Consider the following 27,929-nt stretch of genomic DNA (forward strand, 5'->3'; position numbering starts at 1 on the left):
TTTTTAAAAACAAGGCCAAAGCAATCCATATGGCTTAGAAACTGGCAGCACTAAGCCTGCTGTTTCCATTTTATCAACAGGCACAAGAGATCAAAACCTTACATTAACGTAATAGTTTATAGTTCTATTTAAGAGGAAGCAAGGCTTTCTCTCACGTTGAGAATGTACACCACACAAACACATCTTATTAATGTGTTCCTTTAATTTACAAGGAGCGCTTATCTCCATTTTTTTTAAAAAAAGAGTTAAAAAATAAAAAGTAAAATGGACGACATTAACTATTTTGTGAATCCACTTCTTCATTAGACGAGACTTTTATCATAAAGTATTACTTCATATACTATTACATCTATAGGTTAGATTCACAAGTACACCATTCTCCAGTGGCTTCCTGGTCATTAGAAAATGGGCATCATCAAGCATCATTGATACATTACACACAAGCACTTTTTCCTATTAGGCATGATTCAGTCATTCTCTCATATGATATACAGAATTGGTGAGGTATTAACAGAGCCCAGGGATAGTTTCCCTTGATAAATAAATAAATAAATGTTTCTGCTATGAGTTCCAATAATAAGTGAAACATAGTCGTCGTCATCATTACAGTTCCAAGAGTAGCAAATTCTGAGTAATTCCACATTCTGGTTTTCACTCTGAAATAGAAAGCCAAACATTCAAATGCAAGACAGCCAGCAAAACTGAAACATCCCCACACTTAGAAACTGGAGTTAAGGAGCAGGTTAACCCTAACCTTTTCCCAGCCACACCTGATTTCTCTGCACAGGGGCTTGCTGGATAGAGGAACATTCAACCACTGGCTGAAACTGTACAGCCAAGAGCAGGTTTATCTGCTGCTTAATTATGTAGTTACACAATACCCAGCTGTATCTTGTACCTAACCTCACAACCTGTATCTATGTCTTTAATACAGTGGTGCCTCGCAAGACGAAATTAATTCGTTCCGCGAGTCTTTTCGTCTTGCGATGTTTTTCGTCTTGCGAAGCACGGTCCGTCGCAACTGCGCCTCTTCAAGCGGCTTTAGGAAAAAAGCGAACAAACTCGCAAGACGTTTTCGTCTTGCGAAGCAAGCCCATAGGGAAAATCGTCTTGCGAAGCGACGCAAAAACCGAAAAACCCTTTCGTCTTGCGCGTTTTTCGTCTTGCGAGGCATTCGTCTTGCGAGGCACCACTGTATAAGACAAATTTATTGTCTTACTCAACAGGGGGCTTGGCAGGGGGTTGGACTCGATGGCCCTTGTGGTCTCTTCCAACTCTATGATTCTATGCCAAGTAAAGCGCACAGAAACAAAATGCTACAGTGAAAATTTGTTCTGTACAGTGGTACCTCTGGTTACGTACTTAATTCGTTCTGGAGGTCCGTTCTTAACCTGAAACTGTTCTTAACCTGAAGCACCACTTTAGCTAATGGGGCCTTGCGCCGCCGCCACCACGCAATTTCTGTTCTCATCCTGAAGCAAATTTCTTAACCCGAGGTACTATTTCTGTAACCTGAAACGTCTGTAACCTGAAGCGTATGTAACCCGAGGTACCACTGTAGTAGTATTTGGGGTTTAGCAATCTTTAGTCTAATCTTCAAGCCAATTGTATAAATAATACAGCATGGGGCATGAGAACATGCAGGTTACAGCTGCTAAATTGTGGACAAACTGTTGACCCAGTACTTCAAATGTAAGAACTTACCTATAATTTTTTTGTCACATTTGCTATACCACAGGTTTTTCACTGTCCTGTTTTTCTTCAGATTCTTCATCAGATCCTTAAAAACCCAAATAAAAAGTTATAATGCAAAATGAAGCTCATAATGATAATTTTTTACATTATATATCAATCATCATGGGGAAATACCGTATTGGCCTGAATATAAGCCTCACCTTTAAAATTCAAGAGGAAAAAAAGAAAAAAAAGACCGCAGGCACTCACAGCCATACATGGCAAATGAAGAAAATCCTATGGGTACCATTCCCCCGCGCTCCCGGGCTACTCTCTGGGGAGGGGGAGCCGCACCACTTTGCTGACAGCCTCCCTGCTCCTTCCCCCTTCCTTACGGAATGTGCACAACAAAGAAAAAGAACCTATTAGTGAGATACTGCAGAAGCCCACTACAGCAAAAACCCTGGTATTGTGTTAAGGATTCTTTCCTTATCCCTACACCAAACAGTGAAAGTGCTCGCCGCTATGATTGGTTTGAAAGCAAATCTCTGGTTCTTTGAAAAACCCATCTGAATGCATAAACAAGCAGCTCTCTGGAAACATCACTGGCACAAACTTTATGAAGCCTCAAAAATATATCCTGGCACCAGCCTCTCATTGGAAACCAAGACAGAATTCTCATGAAATATATGGTGAAATAAAAAAGCAAGAGAGTTGGACTGATATATATTGTACCTGCAGCACCCTAAATCAAAAGCTGGCCATGCAGTAGCATAACTGATTTTCAAATGCAAAAGTTTAGATTTTATAAGGCAGGTCATGTGAGTATTTGGGTTTCCTGGAATTATGAACATATAAATTAAGATGGACATGGTAAAGGCATTCTAGTTTCTGGAATAGGGCAAACATGGTTTTTTTTTAAAAAATATCCCTAATATACTGAATGATTTTTCTACTAGTGGATGAGGAAAGGACATAGCTCAGCAGTATTATAAATCTTTTACATGCCGAATACTGACATCTACAGTAAAAGAGTAACAGGATCTCAGCTTGAGACCTTGCAGAGTCACTGATACTCATGAGATAGATGGACCAATGGCTAAACTCAGTACAAGGCAGAATACTGAACGGACTATATGTTCAGAATGATAACAGGGATCCACTTCCAGCCCCAAGAATGGAACAATGATCTCTCTTGCGGGAGAGTGGTTAAGTAATTCCCTTAAAATCTATGGAAGCATCAAGTTATGTATCTGCAATAATTTTATTGTCTTACAGAGAAAATCACCTCCAGTTCTTCTGTACACCTAATAGCGTTTAGAAAAAGTATTGTTTCTTCAAAGTCAGAATGACAGCTACAAAACAATGATCTTTGATTTGTTTCAGCATAACTGCGTCCCCTACCCCTGCGGTAACTGAAGCTCCCAAGATCCTAATGCTCATCACTGTCTTTGCTCTCCACTAGATGGAGCTAAAAGAAAATTAATTCCAATTCTATTTCCCACAATTCCTCAAAGCAATCCAAATTTCACCGTATTACTGACATTCACTACTGACAGTCATACAGCCAATATCACCTATTTAACAAACATACATATGAATAAGGCAGAACACAGAGGTAGCAGACTGCTTTGAAAACCTTTTAAAACTTGTTTAGACTTGCACCCTGTTAACTTCCTTCTCACACTTTTCTCTCGGACCCCTATCCTCTAAGACAGGGGTGTCCAACTTCCCAGAGACTGCAATCTACTCCCACTATAAATAAACTGGCAGTGATCTACCCATTGGATTGACCAGAGTTGTTGAGCTTTTTGCGGGGAGCTTTGTTTTTGTTTGGTCGATTGCTGAAGATCATGCGATCAACCAGGATTGATCAGGAGCAGCCTGCAATCGACCAGTAGATCACGATCGGCCAGTTGGACAGGCCTGCTCTAAGAGAACAAAGGAGCAAGCATGGCTGCCTTGTTCTTCCCTAGACTAGTTAGACTAGAACCAGAAACTGTTTGATGCAACAATAAACAACTTTATTATTTCCTTACCTACAAGTATCTCTCTCCGTGTATGTGTGCGTGCGTGCGTGCGCAAGCTCCCAACAAGTAAAATTTACTCTCTAACCAAGATGCACTAGCTAAATGCTGCTCACTCTGCATACTAAAGGATTTGAAAACATAACTGACAGTGTTATTCCAAAACCTATCCAGTCCAGCGTCCTGTTTCCCATAGCAACAAATCAGGTGGCTATAGGAAACCCATGAGCAAGGCATGATTCTTTCTTGTTCAGAGGCATGCTGCTCTTCATACTGAAAGTAAAATATACAGTGGTACCTTGGTTTACAACCATAATCCATTCCGGAGGTCCGTCTGTAAACCAAAACAGGTTGTAACCCAAGAAAAAAAATTTATTCGTAATCCAAAAAAAAGGGGTTGTAATACAAAAAAAGGTTGCAAACCGGGACACGCACTTCCAGGTTTGATGTGTTTGTAATCCAAAACGTATACAAACCAAGACGTATGCAAACCAAGGTACCACTATATAGCCTTCATCACTTTGAACAACCACTCCTGCCCTGCTGCCCATGTCACCACTGGCTGCTGACGCTCGCTGCTCCTGCCTGGGCACACGATGGCCTAACCCCTGGGCTCAAAAGAAGGGAGACGAGGGGCTGGAGCAAGACGGGCCTGCTCCACCCCAGTCCTGTTCCGCTCAGGTTGGCGCCACAATCTCCTGGCACATGAGGGGAATGGATTCCCCATGGAATTAACATACCACAACTTCCAATATACCATTTTTACACGTGGTGTCCTCCCCTTCTTTCATTTCTCGGAGCCACAGGAGCCTTTGCGGCCTACCTGTCTTAGGAGCTATGAGACAGAAAGGAAAATAAAAGCAGAGGAAGAAGATATAGATAGGAAATGTCTGAGAATCCCAAAGTCTAAACTCAGAGACCCTGGCTTATGTCTCGCAGCAGGATGCAGGACCCTGGACCTCAACCTTCCTCTGTCCCTCCCTGTGTCAAATTAAAGACTGTAAGCCCCCTCGGGGCAGGAACCTCTTTTTCAAGGGTCACACACAGTGATGGTGCAAAGAAATAACACAAAATAAATCTTGCTACGCTCCTGCCCTGTGCAAGCTGAAGTCCGCAAGAGGCCCTTCCCTTAAAGCCAAAGCTGTGTACACACTATCCATAGGGGCGAAGTCCACAGAGCCACATTGCTGACAGGCAGGGGCTTGGACCTTAGAAATGCAATTGGCAGCGAGGGCTCTGTGTGAGGTCCTTTTCCCTGCTCTCCTGGAGAGAAAGGAGCATGTTGCACTTCATGTTCCCCCCTCTCTTCCTTGGACCCGTGTTGGATGGAGGCATGCCTCTTCCGCATGTGCCTGGCATTGTTTATGTAAATGTCAGTTCTGTTACAAAAGTTGGGTTTTATTACAAAAGTTGGGTGTCGCCCCCAACTTTTGTAACAAAACTGACATTTACATAACCAACGCCAGGGGGGTCCAGGCACTCACCCAGGGTCCGTGTTCCTTGGGAGAACGGAGGCACAGCAGAGATGGTCGTAGCTCCAAGAAATATGCTTTATTCTCCTATTGCCACTTTCCGTCTGCATGGAGGGAATCTGCATCTGACAGCAGGGTCCTGTCAAGAAGGGCTTGTTCTCCACAGCAGGGCAGCCCTGGAGTCCAAGGCCTCTCTCCCTGGCTCTCCGATGGGCCATCAGCCCCTTTTGGCATGTTCCTCTCTCTATCCCAGGTGAGACCCTGGCTTGGAAAGAAATTGGAGCCTGCACTTTCCCACTGACCTCCAATCTTCCCTTCAATACTTCAAATCCTCAAAACTCTACCATTTATTAATCTCCAGGTTTAGGGGTGTCTCCTGCAAATCCAGAACAGTATTTTGCCTGCATAGTTTGTACTGCTACTGTTGCTGTGAATCAGTGCATGATAATAAAATAAGGCGTATTTTTTAACTTCTCAGCTTGCTGCCTGATTCTTTCAGAAGTGAACTTGCTCCAAACAGGTTTCACAGCCTAACTCCTAAGCTTTTGGTTTTGCTGCTAAAGAGGGGATTTTAAAACTCTGTTCAGCTCACATCTGTGGCTATATGGAGGGATAAATTTCAATTAATGTATACTCTCCTTCCTGTTAAAACCCATTCCACACAGGGGCAAGATCCTGAAACTTTGGGAAAATCTCTTTAAAAAGATCTAGAACGTGTTTAGGATCAATGAGTGTGAATGTTGCCATTTTAATGGAACGACCCTGTGAGAACAGAGGCATGGAAAGGCCATATGGTTCAACCTTGTGAGCAACCAGATATTCACACAGAAAATATAATCTGGGGACCACAGCTGAGGACCTGCCAAGCTTTCAACATCTGTGGACAAGTCAAGCCAGGGAGCCAAGCCACGTGCACCAGTGATGGGTGACAATAATAATAATAATAATAATAATAATAATAATAATAATAATAATGTTTCTATGCCACTCATCTCCTCTGGGCCTCAGAGCTGCTCCTACCTTCAGAGTTCCTTCTCATGGTCACTGATGGGCACACTTGATCCTCCTACTGATCCTGAAGAGCTGCCCAGCCCAGCTTCATGTCCCCCACCAACTGCCCCCCTTCTAGAACCCACTGCTCTCAACCGACTCTCAACAACCTCCCCCCCCCCCCCCGCCCAACATTCCTCTCCCTTTCTAAGGCTCCTCCAACCTTCCGTCTCCACCAGAATTCCTCTCTCTCTCTTCCCCCCACCCCCCCCTGCTTGGCATTCACTTGGAAATTCTAACAGAATCACCTTAATTACCCTATTGCAAAAAGAGAGGAAGAAGTTACAGATGGGAAATGTCCCAGAATCCCAAAGTCTAAACTCACATACCCTGGCTTATGTCTCGCAGCAGGACTCAGGATACAGCCTAGACCTCAACCTTCCTCTGTTCCCTCCCTGTGTCAAATTAAAGATTGTAAGCCCTTCGGGGCAGGAAAAGAGATGGGAAGGCCTGGAAAAAAAACCGGAAAAATGGGGGGGGGGGGGGACACCAGGTTTTTCCCCATTTTTTCCAAAGCCATTTTTTCCAGAAAAATAGAAAAAAATAGATATACTTTGAATATTCCACACACTATTCCCCCCCCCCCCCATTTTTCCTTAAAAAATGGCTTTGGGGGGAAACGGGAAAAACCTCCCCCCACCCTCAATTTTTCTGTTTTTTTCCAGGCCTTCCAGCACCCCCACTTTGGAGCTCCCTGCCAACTGACACCAGGCAGGTGATTTCACTGTACTCTTCCCGGTAACTGCTCAAAACATTTTCGTTAGTGCCAGCCCATCTGAACACGTAGAAGCTGCATGCGATTTACTTCCTTTTAACCACTGTTGACTTTAATCATCTTTTGAATACTCTTAAATACTTGCTTTTAATTGTGTTTTATCAATCATTTTAATGTTGTGTTGTATATTTTTGTAAACTGTTTAGAAAGCTCTCTTACCATCATGTGGTTTATAACATATTAATAACAAATTCAATTTTAAAAACACACACACTCCTTTTCCTTTCAAACAGAGTTGGAGCCCTAGTGCAACATACTATTCAGTAACTGGATGTTGGTTCCATCTGGGCCTGGCATGCAAAAAAATTGCCTTATGCTGTACCCCAGCTGTCCTCAAGTAGAGATGGGAAGGCCTAGAAAAGCCCCCCCAAAAAACAGGTTTTTCCCGTTTTTCCCCAAAGCTGTTTTTTTTAGAAGTCCATGAGAAAAATAACAAAGAGGAAGAGGAAGAAGAAATGGAAAATGATAGTAGTTCAGAAAATGAGAGAGAATAAACTGCATATATATGTTTTGTCTTCTGTTTGGGTTTTTTAAAGCACTACTCAAAAGGTAGATCTTCTATGGAGCTTAAATATTGAGGTGGATCTTAACTTTATTTGCTGTTGGTGCTAAGGGGCAAATCTGATTATTATTTATGTTGATGGTTTCTTGTTTTTTTGTTGCTTTTGAGGGAAAGGAGGGTGGTTACCTGTTTTAATGCAAGCATAGTACTTTTATATCACTGTGTTTCACGCAATTTGTAAAACTACTGCACACTGAATCATAGAATCATAGAATCATAGAGTTGGAAGAGACCACAAGGGCCATCGAGTCCAACCCCCTGCCAAGCAGGAAACACCATCAGAGCACTCCTGACATATGGTTGTCAAGCCTCTGCTTAAAGACCTCCAAAGAAGGAGACTCCACCACACTCCTTGGCAGCAAATTCCACTGTCGAACAGCTCTTACTGTCAGGAAGTTCTTCCTAATGTTTAGGTGGAATCTTCTTTCTTGTAGTTTGGATCCATTGCTCCGTGTCCGCTTCTCTGGAGCAGCAGAAAACAACTTTTCTCCCTCCTCTATGTGACATCCTTTTATATATTTGAACATGGCTATCATATCACCCCTTAACCTCCTCTTCTCCAGGCTAAACATGCCCAGCTCCCTTAGCCGTTCCTCATAAGGCATCGTTTCCAGGCCTTTGACCATTTTGGTTGCCCTCCTCTGGACACGTTCCAGTTTGTCAGTGTCCTTCTTGAACTGTGGTGCCCAGAACTGGACACAGTACTCCAGGTGAGGTCTGACCAGAGCAGAATACAGTGGCACTATTACTTCCCTTGATCTAGATGCTATACTCCTATTGATGCAGCCCAGAATTGCATTGGCTTTTTTAGCTGCCGCGTCACACTGTTGGCTCATGTCAAGTTTGTGGTCAACCAAGACTCCTAGATCCTTTTCACATGTACTGCTCTCAAGCCAGGTGTCACCCATCTTGTATTTGTGCCTCTCATTTTTTTTGCCCAAGTGCAATACTTTACATTTCTCCCTGTTAAAATTCATCTTGTTTGTTTTGGCCCAGTTCTCTAATCTGTCAAGGTCGTTTTGAAGTGTGATCCTGTCCTCTGGGGTGTTAGCCACCCCTCCCAGTTTGGTGTCATCTGCAAATTTGATCAGGATGCCCTTGAGTCCATCATCCAAGTCGTTGATAAAGATGTTGAATAAGACCGGGCCCAAGACAGAACCCTGTGGCACCCCACTAGTCACTCTTCTCCAGGATGAAGAGGAACCATTGATGAGCACCCTTTGGGTTCGGTCAGTCAGCCAGTTACAAATCCACTGAGTGGTAGCATAGTCAAGACCGCATTTTACCAGCTTCTTTACAAGAATATCATGGGGCACCTTGTCAAATGCCTTGCTGAAATCAAGGTAGACTACATCCACTGCGTTCCCTTCATCTACCAGGCTTGTAATTCTGTCAAAAAACGAGATCAGGTTCGTCTGACATGACTTATTTTTCAGAAATCCATGCTGACTATTGGTGATCACAGCATTCCTTTCTAGGTGCTCACAGACTGTTTGCTTAATGATCTGCTCCAGAATCTTCCCTGGTATTGATGTCAGACTGACTGGGCGGTAATTATTTGGGTCCTGTCTTTTCCCCTTTTTGAAAATAGGGACAACATTTGCCCTCCTCCAGTCTGCCGGGACTTCGCCTGTTCTCCAGGAATTCTCAAAGATGACTGCCAGTGGTTCTGAGATCACATCTGCCAGTTCTTTTAATACTCTTGGATGCAGTTCATCTGGCCCTGGAGACTTGAATACATCTAGACTAGCCAAGTATTCTTGTACTATCTCCTTAGTTATTCTGGGCTGTGTTTCCTCTGCTGAATCATTTGCTCCAAATTCTTCAGGTCGGGCATTGTTTTCTTTATCGGAGAAGACTGAGGCAAAGAAGGCATTGAGGAGTTCAGCCCTTTCTGTGTCCCCTGTTTGCATTTCACCATCTTCTCCTCTGAGTGACCCCACGGTTTCTTTGTTCTTCCTTTTGCTACGAACATACCCATAAAAGCCTTTTTTGTTGCTTTTAACCTCTCTAGCAAGCCTGAGTTCATTCTGTGCTTTAGCTTTTCTGACTTTGTGTCTACACGTGCTGGCTATTTGTTTGAATTCCTCTTTGGTGGTTTCCCCCCTTTTCCATTTTTTGTACACATCCTTTTTTAATCTTAACTCAGTTAAAAGTTCTTTAGATAGCCACCCTGGCTTCTTTAGGCACCTTCCATGTTTCCGTCTCATTGGTATTGCCTGAAGTTGTGCTTTTACTATCTCCCTCTTAACAAACTCCCAGCCATCATGAACTCCCTTTCCTTTTAGTATTACTGTCCATGGGATCTCACCCAGCACTTCCCTAAGTTTTATGAAGTCGGCTTTCTTAAAGTCAAGAAATTGAGTCCTAGTATGCTTGGCTGCTCCTTTCCGCTGTATAGTAAACTTCAGAAGAGCATGATCACTCGTGCCTAATGATCCTTCCACTTCTACCCCACTAAGCAGGTCATCAACATTGGTTAGGACCAGATCTAAAATGGCTGTTCCTCTTGTTGCTTCTCCCACTTTCTGGACAATGAAGTTGTCTGCAAGGCCAGTGAGGAATCTGTTTGACCTTATGCTCTTGGCTGAGTTTGACATCCAACAAATATCCGGGTAATTGAAGTCCCCCATTACTACTATCTCCCTTCCTTTTGCATGCTTGGCCATCTGTTCCAGGAAGGCATCATCTATGTCCTCCGTTTGGCTTGGGGATCTATAGTAAACTCCCACAATGAGGTCACTGTTATTTTTCTCTCCCTTAATTTTGACCCAAATGCACTCACTTTGGCTTTGAGGTTCTAAATCTTGGATCTCTTCACAGGTATACACATCCCTGACATATAACGCCACTCCTCCTCCTTTCTTGTCTGGTCTGTTTCTCTGAAATAGATTGTATCCCTCCATTATTACATTCCAATCGTGGGACTTATCCCACCAGGTTTCAGTGATTCCTATTATGTCATATTTAGTTTGCTGCACCAAGAGCTCAAGCTCATCTTGTTTATTTCCCATGCTTTGCGCATTAGTGTACAGACATTGAAGTCCATTAATCATTCCCCCGTGTCTCTTATTTAAGGATTTTTTCCTCCCACCACTAGGTCTGCGTGCTGTTTGCTCCATTCGGTCTATGACATTTGGATGATCATCTTCATCAATTGATAGACTCCTACCTTCAGGAGCACTGTCTCCCTCCCCCACATTAGTCAGTTTAAAGCCCTCCTGATGAGGTTTCTGAGATTTTTGGCAAAAACATTCCTCCCAACCGTTGTGAGGTGCAGCCCATCGCTTGCCAGAAGTCCATCTTCAAGAAACTGCATTCCGTGATCTAAGAATCCAAACTGTTCCTGTTTACACCATTTGCGAAGCCAGTTGTTCACTTCCACTATTTTTCCCTGTCTCCCTGGGCCACGTCGTTCAACTGGGAGGACAGATGAGATGACAATTTGTGCATTTAATTGCTTCAATTTCCTGCCCAGAGCCTCGTAATCTCTTTTGATCTTCTGGAGGCTATTGCTTGCAGTGTCATTGGTTCCCACATGAACCAAGAGGAAGGGGTATTTGTCAGTGGGTTTTATGATTCCTTGCAGTCGTTCAGTTACATCTTGGATCTTAGCCCCGGGGAGACAGCACACTTCCCGAGACATCTTGTCAGGCCCACAGATAACTGTTTCTGTTCCCCTCAGTAGGGAATCCCCTATCACCACTACACGCCTCCTCTTAGGTCTGGTCGGGGTTCTTCCGTGAGCTGTCCGTTCCAAGGTCGCCTGCACATTCCCTGAGGGCTGACTTTGCTGCTTGTCTTCATATACCTGATCGACTGTAATGAGGGAGAGATCCTGAAATGGAGTCTGCTCTTCGTCTTCCATGCTTCCCCCCCAAAAAAAAATTCCATTTTTTTTTCTGGGAAAAAATGGGGGGGGGCACACACATTTTTTTCTCATGGCTTCAAAATTTCCGGAAATTTTACATCTCTACTTGGAGCCACACTTTCCCTCAGTAAATCTGTCTTTAATTCCCTTTTAAATCCATCATTACATTCTGTGCCTGCAAATAGACAGTTTAACTATGCATTTTGTGCAAAAGTAATTGAATCCAGTATTAGCACTTGATCCCAGTAGATGTCAGATAATTTTTCTAGACCTTATAGATTTTGCTTTAATCATTACTGACTCTAGATCAGTATTTTATTATGGTTGTGGATTTTTGGCTATTTTACTGAACTAGTATTGTAATGGCTGGTTGAAATGCAGGATACTGTACAAATATCATAAATAAATGCAGGTGCCAACTTTTAAATTAACTTATTCTGACCGCAGGCCTTCAAGCTTTTTTGACTACAATATTTAATATTTATACAGTGGAACCTTGGTTTAAGAACAGCTTAGTTTATGAACAACTTGGATTAAGAACGCTGCAAACCCAGAAGTAGGTGTTTTGGTTTGTGAACTTTGCCTTGGAATAAGAACATGTTTCGCTTCCTGCTGAGTGTGTTCTATTTGTAAATTGAGTACCCTGCTGCTATAAGAAATCACGCCCTGGTTTAAGAACGTTTGGTTTAAGAACGGACTTCTGGAACAGATTAAGTTCGTAAACCAAGGTACTACTGTAGTCAAAAAGAATGAGACAATTGAAATCTGAACAAAATCAATCCCCAAAGTGCCATGCATTATCTTGATCTGATGAAAAACCTCAGTACCTGCTTCAGATTCAGGTGGGGAATAGAACTGCCCATCAGAGGGGAGTCCCGAGTGAATAAGAGCAGCTCGTTCAGAGGCATCCTGCACCAACAGTAGTCCTAAAAGGAAATGAAAGCATCCATGACTACAGTATCTTTCAAAGGAAGTGTCCAGCTTTTAAAATCTAGGGCTGTGCACAGTCCCCCAATTTCTCCGTGGCTCCAGTGGGGGCGGGGATCAGGCCAACCCACTCTGAGATACGGGTCCCGAATTAGTTTGGGGGCATGGCTAATGTTTAATTGGGGCTTTGGTTATTTTAATGGGGGATCAATTCTACAGGGTGGCCCTTTGCAAGTAGCTTCTGATTCCAAAGGATGCTTCAATCCTGTGAGGTGCTGCTTTGCAAGTTATTTATCTGCAGGGAAGCCACCCTGCAAAGGAACACCTTGCACTGCACAAGATTGTTGCTGCCGCACAAAAGCCGTTAAGTGGAGGCACCAATCCCTTCAGAGTAGGGTGTATGGCAGGAAGGAGAGTCAGGTGGCATCAGGCTCCTACCTTCTCCTGGGAAGACACAATTGGAGGTCAGGTAGATCTCAGCCTTTTCATGGAAAATGCCATGCCTTGTCTTTTCTTCATGCCTGATACACTGACATCGCTGGATCCCTAAGTCATCTAATCTGACTCACAGTGATATGTGGCTATCTCAACCCAACTCATCCAAGGCCTGAACCCGTTTGGATTCAGTCCAATTTGGTTTGGGATTTGGGTCTCACCTGAATTCAGTGCACAGCCCTTAAAAAGAGCAGTAACAGCAGTAATCTTTAAATGTCCTTCTTGTATGAATGTATTTCAGGGAAAGTCATTATAACAATTTTATTCTGTGGATACCACAGCATCACTCTCCCTCAAGCCCTATGTAACAATATTGTGTACTTGAAGCTCCTTCTGTTTATACAGTAAATACGCTTCCTGGGGCAACTGATAACTGCACTGCAAAGAAACTTACTGTTTCCTTCTTCTGCTTCTTGTGGTAAAACTTTGAAGTCTAGGAACCAGGTTTCAATCCAGGCAAGAATGAAAGATATGATGGGCAATACATAGCCAAAAGCCCCTTGAGTTAATAGCTTAAAGGGGATACATGAAGAGGAGAGAGAACAAGTTATGTCAAAACATCTCACAACAAAACAGTTACATGATATAAATTAGAATTCACTGTTATAATCCATACCTTGGATAGAATTACTTTTGCTAATAAAAAGGCACTGGTTACTGCTGTTGTAAACTGAAAGAAATATTAAGAGTTATGAAAGCAACTAATTACTTTTGCAATCCATAGCACGACACCATAACAGTTAACCACATAACTACAATTGTCCTCATTAAGCTCTAAGCAATACTTAGCAATCTCACTGTTTGCTAATGTTATGGCCACAGGGTGTTTAATAAATGGTCAGACCAATCCTACTAAGTATAGGAAGCTGGTAGAATTTACTCTGACTTAAATTCAGACGGTTTAAATTACCCCTACTACAAGCTCCATTCAGGGGCAGGACTACTGCCAGCTGAGCCAGCCTAAGCCTGGCAGAAGAGAAGCAGGCCTTTAAAATAGTTTGAATTACAACATCATTTTTGCCAGTGTTAAGTTCCACCAGGTTGCTATGTCAAATGACTGAGCTGAAGGTTTTAGAAAAGTCTCTCCTCATTGCGCCCCCAGTGTCACGTTTTTGCAGCTTCCTCCAGCTTAAGTTCTAACAGCTGAGCCCCAGCTGAGTTGGGATGTGGGAATTTAAGTAAGCATAGCCCCAACTGAGTCCCAGCTCAGCACAAGAGCTTCCTGCTCTAAACTTGCTCATTCTGGCAGATCTTGTGTTTGGATTGTGTTGTAAATGGTACTGGCCAAAGATTAAAAAATACTTTCTATACTTCTCATTTTCCCACAGAGGAATTTGCATCCACAGGACACCCACAGAACTTTGGTCACCATTTGAAAGCATGTGTAATCTGCAATATACTATATGCATTCCCACCTTGTGAACGTAAATCCAACCAATCCAAACAACACAAGCATACAATTTCTCTTCAAATTCCTCAGAAAACAAATCTTTAACACAAAGAGTTGGGCAAAGTTGATGCCTATCTTGCACATAACTGGTATTCATGGCTAACTAAGTCCCTTCTCCACTGACATGAATTTGCACATTGTAAGAGTTATGCAAAGGGACATGGGTGGCACTGTGGGTTAAACCACAGAGCCTAGGACCTGCCGATCAGAAGGTCGGTGGTTTGAATCCTTGTGACGGGGTGAGCTCCCGTTGCTCAGTCCCTGCTCCTGCCAACCTAGCAGTTCGAAAGCACGTCAAAGTGCAAGTAGATAGATAGGTACCGCTCCAGCGGGAAGGTAAACGGCGTTTCCGTGCGCTGCTCTGGTTCACCAGAAGCGGCTTAGTCATGCTGGCCACATGACCTGGAAGCTGTACGCCGGCTCCCTCAGCCAATAAAGCGAGATGAGCGCCGCAACCCCAGAGTCGGCCACGACTGGACCTAATGGTCAGGGGTCCCTTTACCTTTAAGAGTTATGCAAGAGGAAATATTTTTGTTAGCTAGTGCAAATGCAGGTAGAACACTAGAGCTACATCTCACACACCGTATCATTTAAATACCATTTTTCAAAATCTTCCAACTTTTAAACTTAATTTGAAGTCTACTACTTACAGCTATTGCCCACCAGTGTTGAAGTCTACACAATGCATATGCAAGTATCAAAATCATAAACCGAAAGACTGCCAGGAGCTATAGAGGAAGGAGGAGGGAGAGAAAAAGGCATTAAGGTCATTTATTTTTAAAGCAAAAATTTTTTTTTCCTTCCTGTAGCACCTTAAAGACCAACTAAGTTAGTTCTTGGTATGAGCTTTCGTGTGCATGCACACTTCTTCAGATACACTGCAGACCAACACGGCTACCTATCTGTATTTTTTTAAAGGAACAAAATAATAATAATCAGAAACTAAAATTATATACAGTGGTACCTTGGGTTACATACGCTTCAGGTTACAGACTCCACTAACCCAGAAATAGTACCCCGGGTTAAGAACTTTGCTTCAGGATGAGAACAGAAATTGTGTTCCGGCGGCGCAGCAGCAACAACAGGAGGCCCCATTAGCTAAAGTGGTGCTTCAGGTTAAGAACAGTTTCAGGTTAAGAACAGACCTCCGAAATGAATTAAGTACTTAACCAGAGGTACTATTGTAAGTGATTTCTTCACAATCTAGACGACAACAAACATTTTCTGTGTGACGCACTAATTTTACAGTTCTCCTTTCGTTTTCATGAAGTCACTGGAACTGCATTTGAGCAATACTGCTGAGCAGTGTCTCTTCCTCAAGCAGATAGAAACTTCATTAAGAATAAGAAAATTCTGAGAGTGTAATTGACAAATATCCTGTCCACTCTTAGAAACAATTTTAGGTATCCAATTCAGGCAAGTTTCACAAGACTACTTTACATTATAATTACTAATACAGTGGTACCTCAGGTTAAGAACTTAATTCGTTCCGGAGGTCTGTTCTTAACCAGAAACTGTTCTTAACCTGAAGCACTTTAGCTAATGGGGCCTCCCGCTGCCGCCGCACCACCGGAGCACGATTTCTGTTCTCATCCTGAAGCAAAGTTCTTAACCCGAGGTACTATTTCTGGGTTAGCGGAGTCTGTAACCTGAAGCGTATGTAACCTGAAGCGTATGTAACCCGAGGTACTACTGTAAAACAGAATTAAGATACAAGAAGCAAATACTTACAAAGATATCAAAGTATGAAGAATGGTAGTCATACTGGAGGACTTCTTTTTCTAATGTTTTCTCAATGCCTCCATTTACCTACAGAAAACAGAATTGATCAAGCTATTAACATAATTAATTTTCAGTTTTTGAAAGCACTTCAGCAGAGTTCTGTGGTTCTCCTTTTCAAAAACCAAAACCACATGGTACAAAGCAAATCCAAACATACATACAATAAATCACTTGGGTCCTAACAATATAGCAGAACTGAGTTAATAAAACCAAAGAGACTCGTGCAAGCAGTCTACTCACAGGAGCAATGTAAGATGGGAGCCACAAACACATGAGTCACAGCTCCATTTCCATGCAAAGAAAAACTGCAACAAGATTTTTACTTCCATGGAATAAGAGCTGCAAATGTGAATACAAGTTCACGGTTCCATTACCCTTTTTGATCAAGCAGACTACTGTATGAGCAGCACAAATCACCCCCAGAATACGCCCACCCTGGCATTTTAACTTCAATCATACTAGAGATCCAAGGCTGAATCTCATATGCAAGGGTCACAAACATTAGTGCTTTGCTTATCAGAAAGAAGGAAAGGCCTGCCATGTATACACAAAGATCACCACTTCCACCACCATTCTCTTAATTATGGCAATTTAGAGCCATGCAAGTGAACACAGACTTGTTGTGTAACCAGATGCATTAACAAAGCAGTTCAAGATTTCCACCAAAAATCAACTACTGTGAACAGAAACTTATCATAATGTAAAATAAAGATCACTTGCCAACTACCACTGGAACATGCAATTAGAAGTCATTAACAGGAAATGGACCTAAGGATTTTTAACTTTGTATCTGTCAAATTTATTCCAATTTTAGCAGAAAAGTGTTTTGTCTTTAATAATTTATGAATTAGGTAAAAAGTAAAGCTTAAACGAAGCAATACCATTTTCCAATTTGTAAAAAAAAAGGGGGGGGGGAATTACAATGGAATTATACATGCTGAAGCAGCCCACCAAGATATATCGTCCTCTGAGCCAGTGTAATACAGTGCTAACCATGCAAGCAGAAGTCCACATTCCAATTTCCCCTCAGCCAACAACTCAGGAGGTGGCTTTAGGTGAGCCACTTTCTCAGCCTCAGCCACTTCTACCAAACAATGATAACACCATAGCACTGTCAGTTTGGTTGTTATTAAGATGACAGAGAATGTATAAGATGTACTCGAAAACACTACAGAAATGCTAAGTAAGATTACTAGCTGGGAAAAGCATTCCTGGAACTTTATATTCACTATGAATACTTTCCTAAACTGTTTTAATCCAGAACCAAATGTTAGATGAGATGCTGGAGTTCTATCATCAGAATTTATGAGACTGGAAGGTGAGGGTACCAGATGTCATTCATTCTTTTAACATTTCCCCTGCTTTTTGCTCCATTAGAGAAAATGTATGTGCGCCCAAAGAAGGAGAAAGGAGAGCATTTTTAATCAGGAAAACAGCACAGAGGGGAAAACTGAACTCCCCACCCTGCAATGCATTCCTACTTCAGAGTGCCCCAAACCCACAGATTGGCCCCTGTTTAGATTGAATAATAAAGTATGAATTGTCTTAATTGCTGCTGGATACAGACAGATTATACAAACTATGTAGAAAGATTCAATGCTCCCTTAGTATATTTGCTTTAATACATGTACAGTTATAACAAGATAACTGGATGAAAGTTTTCATATTAAAAAACCCTAGTGTTGTTCACAGACAAAATCAAACTTCTTCCACACCTCTTTCTCATCCAATAAATAAAGAGCCTTTTACAATACTCCTTGCATATTTTTATGAAATGAGAAGGCTGGTTATGAAGCCAAATTTTCAATTATTCACAAACACACCATGCCTTTGTATGAGCAGTTGGCCTACTGCATACCCAACATTTACATTACTTGGATCTTACAAAGCAGCATTGGTTATAAAGGCTGCAGATTCATAGCCAACTAAACCAAGAGAAATAAATAAAAAAATATTTTAAAAATTGTCCCGTTTTTGTTTTGCTGGTGACTAATTCTCAGTTAATTCTTCAGATTGAAAAGAGGCACATCACTGAAGTATGGACTTATACGAAACAGTTGACTATGGAGTTGGAACAACTGACAACAAACCAGTGATAGATGTCAAAATTAAAAAATTGTCCAGTAGCACCTTAGAGACCAATTAAGTTTGTTCTGGGTATAAGCTTTCGTGTGCATGCACACTTCTTCAGATGCACACGAAAGCTTATACAGTGGTACCTCTGGATGCGAATGGGATTCATTCTGGAGCCCCATTCGCATCCTGAAGCGAATGCCACCCACATCTGCGGGTCGCAATTCGCCACTTCCATGCATGCGCATGGCGTCAAATTGAGCGTCTGCGCATCGGCGAAACCCAGAAGTAACGCGCTCCGTTACTTCCAGGTCACCACGGAGCGTAACTTGAAAACGCTCAACCTGAAGCACATTTAACCCGAGGTATGACTGTACCCAGAACAAACTTAGTTGGTCTCTAAGGTGCTACTGGACAATTTTTTAATTTTTTTATTTATTTCGACTGCGTCAGACTAACACAGCTACCTACCTGAATCTATAATCCAAGAGAGTTTACAAAACAGAAATTCATAAAATTCTGGCATCATGGTGGCTCCTTGATGAAAACTCTGATATGTAGGAACATGGTGGATTGCAGTACCAGCCTACTTGAGCACTTATACAGAAGGTAGTAATGCAGGTTGTACCCAAACGGAACCTAGCACAAACTGAAGCCATCTCTGCTTACACAGGTGATCTGTAGCTGCAATTCATGCCAACCTCCTCCTCCGTATCTAATCTGTTCACTCTTTTCCCATAAGTCCCTCCAACCTTCCAGCCTCACTTTTCAGGGGCAGGGTGCAAAAGCTGTTTTCTGCTCACAATTTGTTGGATCCAAGCCATCTGTCAACATTAAAGGCTGCTGGAAAATGTTTCTTCTACAGTTTAGACAAGCCTTCCCCAACCTGTAACCCCCAGCTGTTTGGGACTACAATTCCCATCAGTCCCAGTCACCACACAAATCCCCAGCTTTATACCCCATAGTACACATGAAGGAAGCCCTTCAATTGGGTAGAATAGAATACTTTGTTCAAGCATAATTTCAGGGGAGGGATCCTGTGGTTGCCAGAGAAGACCTCTTTGGGCGCAACCAGTGCTTTTTTGTTGGGGAGGGGCATGCTGGGTATGCATACCACTAAACATTTTGTGAATCTAAGTTTGGCCTCATTGAGGGGCAGTATTTCAATATGGGTACGAAAATGAGAGTACCCCTAAACATTTTTTTAGGAAAAAAGCACTGGGCACAACACCGGTAAGCCATGATGTAATCTGCATCTTAACATTACTGTTTCAATTATATTTCATAGTCGAATGCAAAATGTTCTTATTTATTATTCTGGACATTCTTACTCATCTGAACTGAGAGTGAAATACCTTCCAGAAATGGTTGAAAAATTCAGTGCAATCTTACACTGCTGAACTGGTTCATTTTGTTTGTTACAACTCATAAATAAAATTCAGTTTCAAGATACTAATTTAGCAAAGACTAGAGAAGCTCACTATTCTGGATCCAACCTTTTGTCAGAAGTACAGTTTGAAAGACACTCACATTTAACTCTATTATCCACAGCAAGGTTATAAACAAGAGGTCAAAGGTGACAAACAAACAGAAAGTCCTTCGGACATCAGATATGCCTTTTTTCTCTCTGCTTTCATAAGACTCAATTCTTGCCATTAGCTGTGCTGGGTTGATGGAATGAACATCCCGTAAAGAAGGATGAGAGCTCAGACTGCTGCCATGGGCATTTTCTTGATCGTCTAACAGCCGACTCATCCTGTCTTTGGTTACAGCAGCTTTTTTCCAGTTTCAACATCACTATCAGGCTTATCCATATACGAGATTTCTCTAGAAAAGAAAATTCCACAATTAGTCATGTCAACATGACCATTATTAATAAAGAAGCCCTACTTGATCATGTAAACACATCACGACTTAATAAAAGTGAGCTCAAATGAGTGACATGTTGCCAGGCAAATATAAGGTGGGGAGGAAGTTCTGCATTCTCGGGGGACAACTTAAATATGAACAAGCCTGTAAGACTGCAGATTAGGAAAAATAAATTAATGCTGGAAAAATGGCACCATGAACTTCTACAACCTACAGAACACTGGAGAGCACAGAAGAAAATGCTAAAGTAATTTATTATCCGGAGAAGTAGCTTCTTGATCCAAACTGAGCAGTTTTGCCTCCTCCAGGATAGAATTATCACTGCCTAGAGAAATCAAGGATTCTAGTGTAGCTGTGGTTGTACATCACTGTGTTCACGGTCCCCCTCACACACACCAAAAGGTAGCAACCATTTCTAACTCAAGTTTTATTTAATCTCCCAAAATAATTATTGAGTTTTAAAATGTTTTTAAAATGCCACTTCAATACCATTAATATTACACTCATAGTGCAGGCTGGGGAAACGTGACTGTGAAAGAGGGACTGACAACAGTCCAATGTACAGTGGAACCTCGAGTTGCAGACGTAATCCGTCCCGGAGGCATGCCTGCAACTCGAAGCGTTCACATTCAGAAGTGCTGCATCTGCGCGTGCGGCGCAATTTAGCACTTCTGCGCGATTGGCGAAACCCAAAAGTAACTGTTCCAGTACTTCTGGGTTGCCACAGGGCGCAACTTGAAAAGACGTAACCTGAAGCGGACACAACATGAGGTATGACTGTAGTGCACCGTTTTATTGCAGATAAGAGGTGGATCAAAAAACTATTTGAAAAGCAACAAAGAAGGGAAAGAATATTTTTTTAGTCCCTATACCAGTTCACAGTATCCTGTAAGTATGCACTAGTAACAGAAAACTGTGCACCAAAAGATTTTTTGAAAAAAACAAAAACAAAACACTCCCAGGTTCAGGGTTGGCAGCTGAAATAAACAGCACTCCTGTTAGGAGCTGGGAGTGCACTGCAACATTTTGTTACAGGACAACTTGGTATTCTTGTGTTCCTACATTTATGGAACAAAATATTATTTTTATGCTTTTCTCCCCAGTGTGATCATTACAACTTCAGGGAAACAATGTTTAATTTTTCATACATAGTGTAAGAACAGAAAAAATAACTGCACCTCTGACATAACTGCTCAATGACATTGTTTCTCATATCCAGCCTGTACAATACTGGAAGTCTATTTTTTAAATGTATTTTCCAGTTGAAGATAGAACCTTCTGTTAATCTGGACCTTGCCAGGCCTGCAGAACCAGAAACTACAGCAACCTGAAAGCACTTGGTGGAGCAGCCACAATAGATCACAATAGGCGGAACGTACAACTTTGTGTCATTTTAGTGCAAACTGGTTGGAACTTTGTGCTAGATTTTGCTGCCTGCAATGTGGAATCTCGGCATCCTGATGGATAAGAATAAAGGTGGAAGAAACAGCAATGAAGCCAAAACAAGAGGAAAACAATAGCATGTTTTGGCAAGCCAGTACTAGAGTATTTTGAAATGCTGTGCATGGAGAAAGGCAGGTAATGCTTGGGCCTCAGGTATACAATTTCATATTCAAGGAAGGACGATTCAATATTTTGCACTAACTTCCTCATTCATCTGGACATACCAATATAGTGCAGGTGATAAGTATTAAAGGACAGCAGAGTTACCAAGTGGGTAGCTAAGCCTCATTGCCTAGATTCATGACGTACCATAGCTACTGGGATGTGTCTTCATACTCAGCTGCATACCTTTCCTGGTGTCTCACTTGCAGATAGGTGAGATATGAGAATAGCATTTTCCAGTTCATTATGTATTTTCACATTTGAAAATGAGTGGAGATTAATTCATTCTTGAAGTTCAATATTAATTCATGTTTATTGTATTAATGCAACCATCATATATAAACAGACCTGAGGGCACCAAAAATTAATTATTTCCTTCTTATTCAAAGAGACTCAAACACCACTAACAAAAAGACTACAGAAGAAACACTACTTTCCACATGCCACTACGTTTGCCAAGTTACATATTAACAGTTTGGAAAAAATGCAGCCATGTGGGTTTTCTCACTAATTTATAGTCTAAAAATTCAGTTAGCATTGGGAAATTTTCAGATGCACTAGAGAGTGATCTAATTTAGCATGTTTATTTCCCCTGTATTTATAAACAGAGCTAAAACCATTGAATACCAACCTTGGCTATTATTATATTTGCAGTTGCCATCCATTCATTGTTATTAAATAACTAGGAAATAGAAAACTTTCCACACAAAAATAAAGCACTGGAAAATTAATTGCCCAAAGCTTGATACCTAAGCATAATACCTAAATAAGGTGACAGTATTTTAATTTCTTATTGCTTGTTATGAAAATGGATGCATAGAGAAGGAAGAAAACCATACCAGTAGTTACTGTCAAGTCACTAGATAGATTTTACTATATACCAGACTAGAAAGGTGCCTTATTCTCTAGCTATCTAAGGGTTTTCTGCAATTTAAAAATAAAACAGAGTGAAGCCAGAGAGGGGTGGTAATAGGCTAGAGTGTTAATGAATTAAAGAGAATGAATCCAATGCTGGTGGGAAGTAAATGGAGAGAGAAGTAAACTATAGGTCAGGATGTGGAATCAGAAACATTTTTATACACAAACATTTTTACTAAACAGGCAACTATTTAGCTGCAGATCTCATTATGTAAGTAAAAACAACAAAAATACATACCATTATTAAAGATATACTCCTCTCCAAATTGGTATACATTGGAAAAGATGGAAGATACAACTAATCTCTATTATCAAGAATGCTTACAGCATCATCAAGTAAAATGCGTAATAAAGTATGCTGTTTACATTATAAGCAGAGAGTACATTTGCACTGTCAACTCATCACTAATCCCAAATGTAAAGAAAAGAACTTCAAGTATTTAGGAATCTTCTAACATACTGAAATGTTGTGCCTATATTTTGCTTGATGACATGAATTATTTATTTTAAGCCTTCTTTATGTCACTAACATTAATATCCAAACTCACTCATAATCTTACTGGGCATGCCATTTATCTCAGTCTGTTTTCCACATATATAATGGAAATTAGTGGCCTATCTTAGTTTCTACCAAGTATGACAAAGGTGGAGTGATTTGCATGTTTACTCGAATTCAAAGTAAATCCTGACACTTACCCTCAGGAAAATGTGCATAGGATTGTCGCTGTAACCTATCAAGATACTTTTTCTACCACCTTCTGCCAATTCTCTATTCAGCCCTTAAACTGGAATTCAGTAGCTGAATACCTACATGGCACCACCTCTCTTCCTTCAAATGCCTTTTCAAAACCTGCTTTGGCATAAATGACAGCTTTCCAACTACAGTGGTACCTTGGCTCTCAAACTTAATCCATTCCATGAGTCCGTTCGACTCCCGAAACTGTTCGAAAACCAAGGGATAGCTTCCGATTGGCTGCAGGAGCTTCTTGCACTCAAAAGCCACGTCAGAAGTTTGGCTTTTGAAAAATGTTCGCAAACCAGAATATTTACTTCTGGGTTTGCGGCGTTCAGGAGCCAATTTGTTCGACAAAGAAGCCATTCAGGAACCAAGGTACCATTGTAGTACTCATAATAAAATGTCCTATTTCCTCCTTCCGTTTTAAAGAAAATTAAAAATCTATTTGTGATAATCAAAAAGGTTTACAAGTTGAGTAAGATAATATACTATCTATAAAACACCACATTCAACCCAATAAAAGAGCAGCACGTTAATACACACACACAACAGGGTTTTTGAAAAACAATTTTCTCTTGAAGTCTCCCATATAAAACTTACGGTATTTTTCGCTCTATAAGACACACTTTTTCCCTCCTAAAAAGTAAGGGTAACTGTGTGTGCGTCTTATGGAGTGAATGCAGGCTGAACAGCTATCCCAGAAGCCAGAACAGCAAGAGGGATCGCTGCGCAGCGCTCCCTCTTGCTGTTCTGGCTTCTGGGATAGCCCCTCAGTCCCTTCCCCCACCTCCCGGAAATGCCCCCAAGAGCCATGCTCCCTTTAAAGAGCCGCGCGGAGTGTGTGTGCAGGTCTTGGGGGCTTTTCCCCAAGAAGGGAGAAGGGCAGCCCGTCAGTGACAAGCTGCCCTTCTCCCTCCTCGGGGAAAAGCCTGCAAGCGCCGCACACATGCTCCACGCGGCTCATGAAAGGGAGCGCTGAGCAGAATCTGGGATGCAGACAGGCTCTGCTCAGTGCTCCCTTTAAAGAATTTTTTCCCCCTGCATTCCCCCTCTAAAAACTAGGCGTGTCTTATGGTCAGGTGCGTCCTATGGAGCGAAAAGTATGGTGTCATGTTCTGAGGTCAACATTTATGACCCTGCACTCTGTTCTGCAACTATTAAATGTTCTGCGATCAGTACAAAATGTTTGGCAAGTGTTCTTCTTCAGCAGTCTAAAGAACAACCTCTTGGGAAGAACAGTCTAGCATTATAACTGGCTCACTTCCACAGGGCCATCAAGAGTCATCTATTTAGAGTGTCTGTTTAGACAAACTACAAACAGTAGAAAATGTTTGTCCTTGGCTTACCCACATCATTTGTTTGCCGGGGGCAGGGGAAGTAAGTCACAAGTCCAGGTTTGCACAAAAATGACAAACCAAGAACTTCAGTTTGCTGCTCTCAGTACATAAAAGGGAAGGAGCAAAGTGGGGACTTTCAGTGGATAGTGCTAACTCATGTTAAACTATAGTTAACCATTAAATATGGTTACAGATAGGTAGCCGTGTTGGTCTGCCATAGTCAAAACAAAAAAAAAAAATTCCTTCCAGTAGCACCTTAAAGACCAACTAAGTTAGTTCTTGGTATGAGCTTTCGTGTGCATGCACACTTCTTCAGATGGGTTAACATTACATGCAGACCAGGCTACTGAGGCTGTGCTATAAAATTGAGTCATATGTAATTTGGTACATAGTTTTACAATGAAGAATGTTAAAAGCCTGTACTTTTTCAGCATCAGATTCTGCTCCACTCTCCTCCCAACTTTAGCTAGGTATTGGTCTCCTCCCAATTTAACTAGTCTCAGAAAACACCTGCTGCCACATCACCATATTGCATAAGTATCACACCCTACTGCAACAATTCTTCCATTCAAAGAAGTAACAGTCCATCACCATGAAGTAATTGCGCTTCTCTATCCATCTCTCAAATACAAGTCTGACAGACAGACTGCAACCTCAGAACACCATACTTTAGACATGATCTTATCTATTTATAAATATGTGGAAATTTTTCAGATTCATTGACCTACTTATTTCACTAAGCAGATATACATCTTTACATACACTACTGAGGACAGATGAGTCATGGACTATTAGGGTTGGGAGTGCCTTGAAAGATAAAAACATTGTCTAATACATCTTTCATGCCCTTAAGCAACAGAATAATTTACTGTGCAATTTTACTTTTGACACTACTTCAAAGCAACTCTTATCCTTACTCCTCCGGGGATCAAAATATATCAAATTAGGCAAACTGACAGCACAGTTCTAAACCCTAATTCTTGCTATTGGTGGGGGTTATTATGATGGAGGTGACATCATAATAACTCCTCTGTCAATTTCTGCTGTCCTCTGCCCTAGCAGGGGGGTAAGGGACACCACTGCAGAGGCCCCCAGTGTGCAGGAAGCTACTACCAGTGGTTTCCCCACTGATGGTAGCCTGAGGAAAGCCTCAAAATGTGGTATTTTGGTGGGGGGCACCAGTGGCATTGGATCCTTGGGGGCCCTCAACTGCAGCAGCCTGGAGCTAGCATAATAATAATAATAATTTATTTATACCCCGCCCATCTGGCTGAGTTTCCCCAGCCAGTCTGGGCAGCTCCCAATCAAGTGTTAAAAACAGTACAGTGTTAAATGTTACAAACTTCCCTGAACAGGGCTGCCTTCAGATGTCTTTTAAAGATAGGATAGCTGCTTATTTCCTTCACATCTGAAGGGTGTTCCACAGAGTGGGTGCCACTACCGGGAAGGCCCTCTGTCTGGTTCCCTCTAACCTCACTTCTCGCAATGAGGGAACTGCCAGAAGGCCCTCGGTGCTGGATCTCAATGTCCAGGCTGAACAATGGGGGTGGAGACGCTCCTTCAGGTACACAGGACCGAGGCCGTTTAGGGCTTTAAAGGTCAGCACCAACACTTTGAATTGTGCTCGGAAATGTACTGGGAGCCAATGCAGATATCTCAGAACTTTACATAGCACAATGTAAAATAAATCCAGTCCCCACTTTCTGCCATGGTTGGTGCAAGTGATGCATCAGGTCAATCTCCTACTTCACCACACACCTTCCTAGCTGGGGATCAGGATTGCTCTGTAAAGCGTGAAGTGCAACCTCATTTGTAAGACTTCATGCAGTTATATTTTAAGATGTACAGTGGTACCTCAGGTTACAGACGCGTCTGGTTACAGACTCCACTAACCCAGAAATAGTACCTCGGGTTAAGAACTTTGTTTCAGCCCTGTTTAGGGAAGCTTTTAATGTTTGATGTATTACAGTATTTTAATATTTTTTTGGAAGCCGCCCAGAGTGGCTGGGGGAGCCCAGCCAGATGGGTGGGGTATAAATAATAAATTATTATTATTATTATTATTCAGGATGAGAACAGAAATCGCACGGCAGCAGCGGGAGGCCCCATTAGCTAAAGGTTAAGAACAGTTTCAGGTTAAGAACAGACCTCCAGAACAAATTAAGTTCTTAACCCGAGGTATCACTGTAATCCAAAAACACAAAGTATGAGCACATCAAACTCATGTTTCATACAGGAATCCCCATCAGTGATCTGCATTAGATTGGTGGTTTCTACACTCCATTCAATGTGTCAAACAGCCCTTAGAAAAGATCCAAAATCATCAAGATTTGGATGATACAAAGTTTTAAAATAGGCAGTTAAAAACCATCATTCTCTTCAAGCAAAACATCTCTCAGCCCAGTTACAAATGACTAATTTCCGCAGTGTTTGCTGGCTGAATTCAAGACAGAGGCAATTCCGCTATTATTCCCTCAACCCTATTAATTGCGACAACTCACAAAACCCAGATTCTTAAAGCAGTGGGATGCTGGGAATTTAACGACACATTCTGTATTTTGTGTGCTTGCATTTCCAGCGCTCTGCATTTCGAAGGGTTCCTGTTATCTGCTTCGGGCACAAGCTCATCTACAGCGGAGTGCAAGTCAAGCCCATCGGTCCATCCAAGCCCCTTCCCACGCGGGGAGACGAGGGGGGAAGGGCTGTGGTGGGAAGGGGGGGGGCGGCGGGAGGCAAGAGGCCGAGCGACACCGGGAGAGGTTAAACATGGGGCGGGGTCGGTGGGTCCACTGGCGACAGGAAAGAGGAAGGGAAACCGAAAGAGGGAGAAGGGACGTGACCCGTGAAATTTAACTTCGGTGACGCGGGTGGGGGGGGTTGAGGAAAGGACACTAAAGCGACCGCGAAGGCCGGGCGGGGCGAACGGGCCTCATCGCCGGTGAGGGGACTCCGGCGTTGCGCAGGACGCGGGGCTGAGGGCTCCTTACCGGGACGCGCCGCTCTCGCTCCGGGCCGTGGTGGGGAGGGAGGGTCAGGCTGGCGGAGGAAGCCCCGCCTCGGACGGGTCCTCCCGCCCCGCCCCGGCCGCTCCAGAGGGCGGGCAGCGGCGAGGCGACGAGCGGCCCCCTCCCTTAGCAACGGCAAAGCGGGCCTGGATTCTGAGGCGGAGAGGGGCAGGTGCGCGCGCAGCGCCGAATTTACCTCAGCCCGAGCAGCCGAGGGAAGTGGGCGGGGCTCGCGCCTCTGTTCCGCCCTGCCAACCAGGGGGCGGGGCCTTGGCGGAGCAGGGGCGGCCAACGGTCGCTC

General features: G+C 42.5%; 1 protein-coding gene across 4 annotated transcripts; it reads right to left on the minus strand.

Annotated features, from left to right (window-relative positions):
• Positions 1–182: 182 nt before the first annotated feature.
• Positions 183–27,929, minus strand: STARD3NL (STARD3 N-terminal like). 4 transcript variants are annotated; one of them, XM_083578299.1, is made up of 9 exons: positions 27,611–27,844; positions 19,689–19,985; positions 16,035–16,112; positions 14,954–15,031; positions 13,470–13,523; positions 13,248–13,365; positions 12,259–12,357; positions 1,705–1,780; positions 183–656 (listed from the first exon to the last, which is right to left on the minus strand). In XM_083578299.1, the coding sequence occupies exons 2-8, from the start codon at positions 19,911–19,913 to the stop codon at positions 1,728–1,730; spliced, it is 705 nt and encodes a 234-aa protein (XP_083434425.1). In that variant the 5' UTR covers positions 19,914–19,985; positions 27,611–27,844; the 3' UTR covers positions 183–656; positions 1,705–1,727. The 4 variants fall into 4 exon arrangements, with proteins under 4 accessions (XP_083434425.1, XP_083434426.1, XP_083434428.1 ...); XM_083578300.1 differs by lacking the exon at positions 27,611–27,844 and adding an exon at positions 21,780–21,800; XM_083578302.1 differs by lacking the exon at positions 13,470–13,523 and having other exon boundaries at positions 27,825–27,929.

The sequence above is a fragment of the Podarcis filfolensis genome (genome assembly GCF_964270895.1).
Source record: "Podarcis filfolensis genome assembly, chromosome: 12".
Lineage (NCBI taxonomy): Eukaryota > Metazoa > Chordata > Lepidosauria > Squamata > Lacertidae > Podarcis > Podarcis filfolensis.

Bases quoted from the DNA above. Each gene is read 5' to 3' on its own strand.
- STARD3NL (XM_083578299.1), bottom strand. From the start codon at position 19,913: ATGAGTCGGCTGTTAGACGATCAAGAAAATGCCCATGGCAGCAGTCTG. The intron at 13,524-14,953 runs GTAAGTAGTAGA...TATTTCTTTCAG, and splicing joins AACACTGGTGGGCAATAGCT to TTTACAACAGCAGTAACCAG. The intron at 12,358-13,247 runs GTAAGTTTCTTT...ATTTCCTTTTAG, and splicing joins AGAAGCAGAAGAAGGAAACA to GACTACTGTTGGTGCAGGAT.